The sequence below is a fragment of the Montipora capricornis genome, chromosome 9, assembly GCF_036669925.1.
Source record: "Montipora capricornis isolate CH-2021 chromosome 9, ASM3666992v2, whole genome shotgun sequence".
NCBI lineage: Eukaryota > Metazoa > Cnidaria > Anthozoa > Scleractinia > Acroporidae > Montipora > Montipora capricornis.
In genome coordinates this window covers 2,757,915-2,770,135 of record NC_090891.1, presented here as the reverse complement: position 1 = coordinate 2,770,135, position 12,221 = coordinate 2,757,915, and the positions used below count along the sequence as shown (strand labels likewise).

Here is a 12,221-nt window from a genome sequence, read left to right as displayed (position 1 = left end):
GAAAGCTCTGGGATAGTAATCGGACTATACATCAAGGGATAGTAATCGGACTATACATCAAGGGCAAAGGTTCGAACTCTGGCAGAAAGGTAAGACTTACGGTAAAAGAAAAATTGTAAGTAGGATTTGTAGACGGCGATGCCAGTAGTAGTATTTGGGGTATGGTTAATGTACACATGAATGGAAATTGTTGTGAGGATAATCGGAAAGGAAGGGAAAGGTGAAAGGGAGAGGAAAAGATAAATTGACCAGTGATATTTTGTTTTAATACCCCCCAAAAAGCCATGCCCCTATTTTTAAACCACACTCCAAAAGATAAAAATCCCTTTTCAGACAGTTGATAAATAAGCTGGTTTAAAATTATATGCCTGATTTGAAAAAAACTAACTGGTTAGAAAAAAATGAGCTGGTTTAAAAAAAATTTCAACCAAGAGCAAAATTAAACTACAACATGTACGCTGCTGAATTAATTAAACATGCAACACGGGATTTTCGGGCTTATCAGACTTTTAAACTCGTGTTTTGCATATATAATAAGCTGCCTTTACACACTGAAAAATTAAGCTAGTGAGTGAATGACGTCAATTTTCCTTAGATCCAATTTTCTGAGGTCCAATCGGTCAGTTTGGAGCGTGAGTAATGGCGGACCGCGAAATTCAAAACTTCCACTGAAAGTAAACAGCCTTTGGAAATTAAACAAAGGAAAGCTTAAGTGTTAAGCAATCACACTTTCAAAGTCTGAAGAAAAAAGGAAGTATTTTTTTTTCATCATAGGAGCACTTTACAGTGCGACGCTTCTGTCCTTGGCCATCCAACAAACTTTCACAACTACGTGTTATTCTCTCAACTCACCAACCCATGCAACGGTGTCGATCAAATTCACCCTGATTGGTAGACAGTTTGTAAAAAACTTTGTTAGGTGGCCATGGTAAGGCACGCCGCACTTTAAGGGGGTGACTCTTACTACAGAAAGACAATGGTTGCTAAGGGAGCTTTTTAGCAAAGAACCCAATTTTTTTGAAAAATAATATTTTTAACCATGCTACAGATTTTGTGTTAGAATGTTCTCATACTGTTGAGCTAAAAGAAAAGCAAACAAACCATACTTAACTCGCTAAGTTTTTAGGCGGTTTCTGTTTTGGTCACGTGATTTGCCAAATATGGTTGTGAGTAGAGCCAGACAAAGGAATGTTAAATAGAACACGTTGGCAAAAAAGGATAACTGTAGAGTCAAAGAGACTCGAGAAATGACTATTTGAAGGGGTCCATAGCAATGGTTTGGTAATTAAGATTGCCACCCCTTAATCGTGGGTATTGAAATAGCTTTCCTGTAGTTCATGCATTGAAACAATCAACAGTCCTTTAAAAAATGCAATTAAATGTCACATGAACCGTTACGGAATATTTCTTAGCATATGCCCCTGTCATAAATTGATAATTCCGAGGGATTTAGTAGAGACTAAAGAAGCGAAGGAAGACGTAAACACCCCTCTCATTCATCTATCATTTTAAATGACTTTATCTTTATTCAGAAAATTATCTTTATTCAGAGGCTTGATATCATAGGGCAGGGCTGGGTATGGTTGGTCAGGGCTTTGTGTGATGAATTCCGTTTGAACAGTTTTCAATTTCACAGTCGTTCTTAAGAAATTTCTCAACTGAATAGATGGATGTAAGGATCATTGACGGGATTAATTTCATTCGCATTCCATAATAAGTATGCCACTTAACAAAATTTATTTAGCATCATTTCTTTTCCCTTCATTTTACAAGTTATAACTCCAACTTACGATTGCTATCTTTTGAACGGCGTAAAATTAAATTTGACCATATAATTATATCTTGCGTTTCTTCGGTTTACCGCACGATTATATAAAACCCTTATGACTTCCTTTTAACTAACTCATACATTGTGTATTTGACGAGATTCAGTATCCTTTCAGCCAACAATGATTTGGTTTGCCTTCAATTCACAGTGCTGATAATCACCAGTTGAACAACCCCTTAGGAGGACTCTGTCCTGCAATAATAAACAATAAACTAGGAGTAATCATTAATTATGATGTGCGTTTAGAGCGGTTTTCAATTGAGTGTCGAAATTGATTTGCGAATTGCTTTGGTTTATGATTACTTCATTCAGTTATTGGTTCAAAGTTCTCGCGCCACTTTTTCAACCAATCAGAAGTGAAACCAAAACCCACCGTGACTTGCGCGTGCACATTTTCCCGCGCTTTGTGTCGGCTACTTGTAATTACTTCGAGTTTTGATTGGTTTACCGGATTATCTCCGTCCTTTTTGATTGGCCAAAATAATTACTTTGGTTTTGGTTTTACGACACTCGATTGAAACTCTCTGTAAAACAAGTAAAATACGCAAAATTATAAATACGAAGTCTATCTGTATTGGGACACTTATCGAGATTATGTGCGTTTTAAATGAGATATTTCACAGCATAAATAACTTTAATTTTTGCCTTTATGCCCTTTGGTTGTTCAGTATTCGAGGACACTTGAGACTAGAAGGAGAAAAAAAACTGCATGTGATATCCTCTAGGATTCCTCACTGTCGGTCACGCGATCATGCAGCCATTTGAGCGTCATTTACTGTCAACTTGTCTACGATTCAAGATGCTTTCTTCATCGCCAAGTGAAAATGAAAGAAACAGAGGGAGAGTTGGGGAGTTGGCTGAGATATCTGAATTTTACAAAAGTCTTTTTAAGATTGGAAATTTATTTCTCGAGACGTCCGTGACTGTTGTTGTCACATGAACGTGTCTGGTATTGTGTAATAGCTGTTGGATACTCAGTATAGCTTCAGAAGACGTATTTTTCATCCAACAAGCCATTAGATTCAAAAGAAATTGTAGAATCGATCTATCTCCCACTCCGGCTTTTGGGGCAAGATATTCCAATTCCCTTGCTCCTGAAACTCGTTTTCGTCAATAAACCGTAATTACACTGACTTTTTCGAGGTCTCACGGAACAGACTTCGTGACATCTAAAAATAACTTAACTGAAATTAATATAACCAAGGCCTGGGCGACTCTCTCTCTCTCTCTCTCTTTCTGTTTCCTTAATTTTCTCTTGTTATCGCTCCTTCAGTCCTTCCATAATTTCAAGTCCGCTAGTTTTGTCAGTTCAAGGGAACCTCCAATCCTGCATGAGAATAACATAAAACCGAGGGAAATAATGTTTGCATGCAATCCAATATGTTAAAGAGTTTTTTCAAAAAAAGTGTTTGTGTGAGAACTGTGTCACGTGCTGGAATAACCAAGAGATGTCCGCGAACAAGGCATAAATGAAAAGAACTCCCGAGTACGATATACGGCACGCAACAAAAGTGTGACAACGAGCAGTTACCCTTTTTCAGTATTATTTAATTAGTTTTGCTTTGTTACATGTACTTAGGTTAAAGATTAAGTTAAGCAGTTCGTAAAGCAGGCTTATTGTCTTTCAAGGCCATTCAGCTTAATTAACCTCGAACTCCAAGTGCCACCGACTAGAGACAACAATGCTTGACTTCCATGATTCACGGGTTTCTTTCCACTCACTGGATTTTCTGTGTAGACAAACTTTTACAGAAGACTGCATAATGAACTCTCAACTCTTTATCTTCTTCCATTTTCAGCTATCGTCTCTTTCTTCTCTCCGGATATAGTAAGGTCAAAGGTTATAGCTTCACCATAGTTATCGCAGTTGATTATAGCTTCATCACAGTATCCCATCCATAGCAAAAGTTCAATCACAGCCGGCCACGAGAATAAGCCCTCGGGCAAAAGAGTTTTTTATGTAATTACAAGCCTGCTTTCATAATTTTACTCTAAGCATCTAGAAAGTTCTGTTGCTATTTATAGTGTATCACAAGGTGTACTATTTGTGGAAACTGATTCACATCAAAGAAATTTCTGGAACACTGACAGATTGTAAGACAATTCTAGAAATGTCTGGAATTGCATGACAGATAAACTATAAGTAATTCTGATCCTCATAACAACTGAAACTGAAATAAGTTTTAAGATTGCTCATTTTCATATTTGGACCATTTTCCGGGTGCCGCCATCATCTCGAAAAATTGTGACGTGTTACGGTTGTTCAACTGTTCTTACACAAAGAGAGGGTAGCGCCTGGGAAATTGCCGGAAAGCAAAAATATGCGATTTTATATTCTGAATATTTATTTCGGATACAAACGCTTTGTTTTAAAAAAGATTCCGGTAAGTTTGATTGCAAACATAATTTCTGTGGTTTCAAGTTATTTTATTGTTGGAGTGGAATTTTCCGTTAAATCTTGTTGTATAGAGGTACAAAAGTATATACGTGGACTATTGCTTGCTCTTTTTCCTACCTAACTACACACTACAGACGCAAAAAGACACTGCACTCGAACACAGCTCATTATAATCATAATAATAATACAGAATTTATATAGCGCTTAAATCCTAGAGTCCAGAAGCGCTTCACAAACACAACTAATACTAATAGTTACATAAGGTAATTAATATTTAAATGATTATGTTAACTTTGCGGCATACCTTGAACGGCGTATTGAAAAAGAAAGATAAAGAACAGCGGCCAAAATCTTTGTCATGTGATGCTCAAAGGTTTTTTAATGTTTTGAACTTAGGGTTACTTAAAATCAAGAATCTACCCACCGCAAAATGGTCTCTCAGAGTTTGTAGTCAGGTAGTGTGATCCGGTCTTTTTTGCCTGATCAGCAGCGTAACCCAGAGTAGGACATTCACCATTGCATGTCTTGCATCGTCCTAGTCGATACAGCACAGAGTTGTGGCACGGATACGATTTCCACGAACAGAAATTCTGTACTGACGCAATGTAGTATTCGGGAGCCCTGTGATGATCACAGCTTCTATTTCCAGCTAAAATCTCTGTGTTGTAATGGAAATCAGCCGAAACATAGTAAAATAACAACATTTGGTTTTTTTACCATCTAAAGGAGAGGGGTTATGAAGGAAAGTACATTACCCAATGTTCCCACGCCTTAATTTTGTTGGAAAGCGCTCCGGTACTTAATCTCTACAATGTTTTGATCAGCATATAAAAGGTTGGAGGCAGGTACGCAGGACTAAGCTCTGCCTCAGGTGTTTCAATGACATTGCCAAACCTCTTCAAAACCTTCCTGCTGGAGTTAATAACAATTATTCTGCGAACGGGAAAATGACCAATAAGCGTGCGGCGCCTTATTGGCTTTAACCAATTTCATATTCACCAAAGAAAAAGTATTTCATTTAAATTAATTATAAACGCCTCCGCTTACACAGAAGGGATTTCGCTTGCTGCTACAACATGAGTCTCGATCATTCGGCATATGAGCTGATGAACAAGATTTAGTGGAAAACACTAAACACTAAAGTCGAGACTACTCCCTCAGGAAGTCGAGAACGTTTGTTCGCCCCTTTGTAAAACCGAACGTTGGATTAAGAGCAAATAATTACCATTTCTGACGTTTTTTTATTGTTTTGAAAAATCATGAGAAAAGATTATCATAGTGTGGCAATGTCGAGAAATGTCCAGAAGTGCCTCAACATAGCTCATACCGACAATTGATGTCAGATAGTGTCCACTGCCCACTTTTATTCTTTTTCTTTTTTTTTTCTTTTTGCTCGCTACATTTTGGCGTCATCTGTGTTCTGTTACTAAACAGAGTGACGCACGGCAACACGGAATCTATTTGCTAAAGTGGGCCTGTTATCTTACCATATAATATCTAACTCGCGCTTAATTAGGGAATCATTGTTAATTTTTCTCCTTTAGGTCCAGAATAATCCTGTGAAATGCCGATGCATTGTGTCTTTCTGTTCAGCGTGATTGATTTATTCGAAAAATCCTGTCCAAACGTTTTTACTTGAAATTATCGAAGAGTATCTGTGTAAGGAAACATTTCCGTTGCAGGAAAATAATGACTTTTAGATCTAAACTTTGGGGTACTTTAGTTTCCTTGCAACTTCATGCAAGTCCAATATGAGTCCACTAATAACAAGACTCATGGTACTTTGCATACTCATCACGATGAGTTCCAACCTAAAGTGTTACTTTTTTGTTGGGGCTCTGGGTCATGGTTAGAGGGTCACTTTGTGACGCCATTAATAAGTAACGTGAAGCCATTATGGAGCTGTGTTTATCATATATTAGTATAATTACATAGATGATTATTGAAAATTCTCTGCGCTAATTGGTTGCACTTGAAGTGATTATTACGCAGCCGTTTTGTCGAAGGCACAGACGAAGGAATTGATTGTTTTAGGGAAAATGCATATTTTTCAAATAATCACCTATGTAATTATACTAAAACAATTATTCACCTCGCCATCGACGAACAATTGCTAATTTTTAAATTCCAAATTCGGATATATAGCTTTCTGATTGTTTCACTCAGTCTCGGCTATCAGGTCATATACCGTACCGTATGACCAAATATGGAAACTGATTGCCCCAGGTGTTGGCAAGCTGGAAACTGATTGACTTCAATTTCCAAGTGTCCAAGCGTTCCCAGAATCAAATAAAATTTAACAAAACAATTATTCTAATCGTGCTTGTTGGATATGACACTGGCTATAGCAAACTCGGCGCTACGCGCTTCGTTGGCTATTTACAATCCCATATCCAACACACGCTCATGGAATAATTGTTAATTTTCCTCCAAGAGCTTTATATGAATGATAACTTACCAAAGATTCCAGAATTGCAACCCGGCTGGTCTGCGCCACCATTTGGAAAAAAGTCAATGTGGCCTACGCTTTGTGGTGTTCCATACAATGGCATATCTGTGTGAATGACGTCGACAAATTTGGCATCTGTTGGATCCAAGCGAACATCTACATTCGCGTAACTATAAAACGGACTGGCGGGATCTAAACCTTTGAGAAGCGTAAAATAAAGGAGATTAAACAGTGATTAAACTATCTGTGCGGTTTGGTCATTAGTTAAGTTGTAGAGAACCCATTGAACTAGCGCAACCTCCAATGGATTTTACTCCAGATTGTAGCGAAAGATGTCTTTTAGTTACTAATGATATATTTGTCAATGAAAAGGGTAATCAGGGTGAGGAGGGTATGGAGCTGAGCTAAAGTGCAAGAGGAAAGCACGTCCGTGGCTCAGAATCAAATCAATAAGCTAGACATCTTGAGTTATGGTCACTTATCGTTTTCCTCGGCCATAGTGAATCTCCACTTTTCGTTAGTTCCTTATCATGATACAAACACAATATTTCTTGATGTAGTAAAATCCTTCGTTGAAGCGTCGCGTATGTTTAAGTTTGACTTGTAGATATTAATTAAGTGCTTTCTGATCACTCTTACAAACAATTTTTGAAAACTGTTATATTCTCTTCCTTTCTGGATATTCACATACGGCTATAAAAGAAGCGGATATAAAGACTCTATTTGAACACATTCGAATAGTTGTGAATCAACTGTGGACGCATCTATGAATATGAAAGTGCCCCCAGGGGCAATCTGTCCACAATATTCGTCACTCTATTGTTTGTAGTTCTTGTTCGTAAGATCCTCCCTCCCTTTTTACCACTGAACTTCCCGGTTTGATATTAACACTATGGCCATATGAGAACCTTTTGAGTCAGATCCAAAGACGTCCGCAGTGTTTTTATAGAGTGTTTTCACATGACGTCATGGTGACCGTGACAAAGAAATAGCGCCATAAATTGGAGGAGTGAAGTATTGTTCCCGGAATTGAACTCTATTTTTATGAAAATTCTTCCTTTTGTTTTTAGTATGCAAATATGGCTACTGGTCAGATGAGCGAAAACACTCTATACGTCAATTTCATCATACCATGAACGGGAGTCGTAGCTGCACTTGCTTGAGATTCGAATCCCGTTCAAGTGCAAGCCTTCATTTTTTCAGACTTACTTTTAACTGCTTAAGGTATCTTATTCGAAGGATTAACTCAACGACTTTGTTTCACCTCATGGAAATGTTTTGGAACGAAATGACGAAAACACAAATAATTGCCTAGAAAGGTCTCAAAAAGATGCTTCCATTAATGTGACGTAATAGGTCACCATGACGACAAATGAGCCATCTAAGAGCGCCTTAAATTTTGTCTTTAAAACCCTTATATCTCAAAAAACGAACTCCCAATTTTCATTGCTGGAAAAGGGTTAGCGGGCTAAGATAAAACTCAAAGTTTGAAAAAATCTCCGGAGCCAACTTAATGTTTTTTTCCACAAGTTTACCACAAGTCAAGTTTATTAACTTCTTCTTTTATTATGATGATGGTAAAGCCTACAGTATCCTTCAAATAGCAAATACTAATCTAGGCAGGTAGTGTTTTATCTAAATATGTACAAAGAAGTCTTGAATAGTACATTACTAAACAATTAATTGATTAAAAGCAAAACTTGAAATAAATAACCCAAACCAAAAAGATGAATTCATTATTTATATGGACAATTTAAGAGCATAACGGAAAATAAGTTTCAACATACTTAATTACTAGTACGATGACAAAGTTTATAAATTACACTGAAAAATATTTCTACTGACTAGAGGAGGTAATTTTTGTGTAAGGATATTAAGATCAACATGAGAATCCTCATATAGTAATATTTGTTTTATACAATTTTTAAATGAAAATCTCCTCTTTTTTCGTAACTGCTGAGGAAGTTTATTCAATATTCTACATGCAATTCGCGAGGATTGACTAATGTAAAGGAGAAGGATTGATTGATGTAACCTTGAAATTTTCTCAAAAAAATTGCCCACTTCCTCTGGTCGAGTGTTACAAAACGCTCTATCAAGTTTTGTAGGTGCAGTTTTGCAATGGATATCATGCATTTGAGTTGATATAGCTTTGTAATACAGCATGCCCACGGGTAAAATGTTTTTACATAGCATGCTCTCTTTTACTTGCAAATGAATTAAACGCAGGGCTAGCGCTCGCTTCCGGAGGATTAAGAATTTTGTTAAGACTAGCGTTAGAGGTTTGGCACCAGGCTAGCAGTCCGTAATTTAAATATTTTCCAGTCGTGAAGGTGGCTACGAAACCTTTCCTTAGAATTTTTTTAAAGTGACTTTGCAGAGAATGAGTGTTGAACTGGTTTGAGCCTCCTTAAGTTGCTTAGCTAACAGCTATGGTGTTCAACGTTCAAATCTATGACATTATATATATTCTGAATTCATTTAGTCTTACCAGTGATGCGACCGAGATCCATACCCACTTCCCTAAGTCGACGCCCAGCATAACCAGTAATCTGGGCACCAAGGCTGAACCCAATGAGGTAGAATTGATCTGACAAATATTTCAATCCGCCGTTCTTTCCGATAATGAACTTTATAAGTTCGGCAATTTGAGCCCCGACGAGACGAGCGTTTCCCGCAGACTGTCCATAGGATTCGAAAGCGCCTCCGGACCAATCAACCAATATGATGTTGCAGTCTTCTCGGTCTAAAAGTGCATCTCTCATTCTGTATCCCCAGTTTTCGTTTGCAACACCACGTCCATTATCTGCTCAAAGAGAGAACGCAGAACAGTGTTTTAAATGTTTCATCACTTTATTTTTCACGCTATGTGACTATCTAACGTGCATGTCGACCGTCTACAGGAAATCGTGGTGCCAACTTATGTTAACTTTGGTTGAAAGTACGGTGTCGGTTCGTGACGATCCGTTAGGTTGACGACAACCCGACACGTCAAAAGTCGATCGGACTTTCAGGTAGTCAGGTCGTGAGAGACTTAGGGTGCTTTCCTTTTGTCAGGGCTGGTCGGCCAAACCCGTCAGTTTGCAAAGATTGCAATAATTTGAAGGAACACTTGCAAGATAATCCTTCGCGTTCTTCTGGAGGAGTATATATCATCCACAAAACATGTTATTTCAAGGCGTTGTAGAGTTAGTCCAAATGCCTGGTCTGGCCAGTCATTTCTTTCAAATGGAAAGCGTCCTTATAGAAAAAACCACGGCAGGAATGGATATGAAAGCGTGGTTGAAAGTATGGTGTTTTTTCGTGACGACTCGTTCTGATGATGAGGACCCAAAATGTGAAAGTCGACCGCACTTTGTGGCAGTCAGGTCGTGAGCTACTTAGCTTTTGCAAGCTCATGAAAGCATTGGTGCGAGTACGGCAACGTTTACACGAACGCGAAATTTTTCAAATGGAAACGAATCCAACAGTTGCACGACTCGAATTCGTTTCTCTCGAGTCATGGTATCTCCAGACACTAGTTAACACTAAAACAATGTTTATATATCACCTCTACTGAAATAGGTGCTCAGAATTATCTTTATCATCATTGTTTAAAATGGGAGCCTAAACATGACAGTCATTCAGTTATTTGAAACCTTAAGTGGCTACTGGTATATTTTTTTAATTATTCAACATACGTTTGCTCAGTGACCAATCCTTTAAATGAAAGCGAGGGTTCCACTGACCCTGAATTCCTACCGACCGCGTAAGCCACGCACGAAATTCTAAATTAAGCTGCTCAGACAGCTCGTTAATCAAAGTGGATGACCGGAGATAAAAACCATTACCGCTGATTTCGCTTACTTTCCTTCTAATTTTTTCTTCGCCTACAGAATTTTCTTCTAATTATTAGCACATACATTTGAAATTAATTCAAGTTAATATGCAAAAAATGAAGAGAAATTACTGTCCGGAAGCGGAAACCTAAACTAAGCTTGCAAAAATAAGAAAAACTACGGGGTAACAAAATCAGCATTTACGCATGCGCAAAGTCCATGAACGCCCGGAACTAAAGGCCAAGGGAGACGGATTTAAGTTACCAACCAACCATTTGTTCAGCATTTATGCAGTGTTCATGAAAAGGAGATACATTTTATATTTCACCATCATTATTAGAGACATATCCCAAGGGCTGATTTACAAGGTACGATTTTTGTCGCATGCGTACACTCACCACTTCGAAAAAATGAACCATAACGATAGCGATAAAGATGGAGATAACGATGAAGATGACGATGACGATGAAGATAACGATAATGATAGTGATAATAGTGGCTAACAACTAGCGGGGAGAACTGAAGAAGATTTGGGAAGTGAAGACAAGGGTGTTATCAACTGTGACTGGGAACCTTTTCAGAGGCATTGGAAGGAATAAAGGGAGAGTATCACGGTATTGTGCATGTTTTAGCCGTAGCGGATGTCACCGCTTATAAGCCAATCGGAAGCGACGCTATAATTCGTGCGGGAAATTTATACGTACGATTGAAAAGTTCTCGTTCAGTCATCTGCGAGGTCGACCGCCCTTAGCTCAATAATGATTGTTTAATGAAAATTTTACGCGTACTTGCACGTCTGCCGTTGCTTCCGGTTACTTCATAAATGATGCTCTCGTTAAGGCTAGAACATGCTCAATCCCGTGATACTCTCCCTTTAAAGAACTAAACACGTTGAAGGAGGTCGATTTATTCTTGACGAGATCGTTGTAACCTGGTTTTAGTTTGCAAAGATTAAGTTAAAAAACAAGTAAATCGTCTTTCTTACCAGACCAGCCATGACAGATGATTATTGTTCTTTTTGAAACATCCAGGTTGGACTTTTTGATTTTTTCTACGTCGCTGTCATCCACCAATTGCGCCTGTTTAGCATTGGCTCTTGTGTACAAGGAAAAGGTCGTGTTTACGTCATCTGGAGCTTGTGGAAGGGCCATGAGTAAGTTTATAAAAGGTGGAGCATGGCTGAAACATCCATATTTGCCATAACAGACTTTCCTGAAGGCTTAAAACACAATGTTAGAAAAAAGGAAACATGGTTCGAAATAATGTCGACATTTCTTCTCTTTTTTTTCAAATAATAATAATAATATTAATAATAATAATCATAATCATAATAATGATAGTCATAATAATAATAATAATAATAATAATAATAATAATAATATAAATAATAATAATAATAATAACAACAACAATAATAATAAGTGAGTGAGTGGGTGCTCCAAACTGGCACAGCAAGAGTATAAAAGGAGGCACGATAATGTTGCAAGGGTGGTACACTGGGACTTGCTGTGGAAGTGCGACTTTAGTAGAGTAGACAAATGGTTGGAACATCAACCAGAAACTGTCCTTGAGAACAACGACTATAAACTGCTATGGGATTATAACATCCAGATTGGCCACCAAATTAGTGCAAGGAGACCCGACTTGATCGTTATTAACAAGCAAGAACAGAAATGCCAAGTAATAGACATGATAGCAGTCCCAGAAGACACAGCTGTAAAGGCCAAG

The 12,221-nt window shown here is 37.9% G+C and overlaps 1 protein-coding gene across 6 annotated transcripts in view; it reads right to left on the bottom strand.

The window, feature by feature from the left end:
* Window positions 1-1,702: 1,702 nt before the first annotated feature.
* The window catches only part of LOC138015242 (pancreatic lipase-related protein 2-like), a 29,588-nt gene continuing 19,069 nt past the window's right edge, over window positions 1,703-12,221 (bottom strand). For 3 of the 6 annotated variants that reach the window (XM_068862207.1, XM_068862208.1, XM_068862206.1), the window contains exons 3-7: window positions 11,479-11,712; window positions 9,167-9,481; window positions 6,685-6,873; window positions 4,651-4,884; window positions 1,703-2,020 (exon numbers count right to left, since the gene is read on the bottom strand). In XM_068862207.1, the coding sequence (XP_068718308.1) occupies window positions 1,986-2,020; window positions 4,651-4,884; window positions 6,685-6,873; window positions 9,167-9,481; window positions 11,479-11,712 (1,007 nt within the window). In that variant the 3' untranslated portion in view covers window positions 1,703-1,985. The remainder of the gene's footprint in view (window positions 2,021-4,650; window positions 4,885-6,684; window positions 6,874-9,166; window positions 9,482-11,478; window positions 11,713-12,221) is intronic. The other 3 variants (XM_068862211.1, XM_068862209.1, XM_068862210.1) reach the window with 1 other exon arrangement.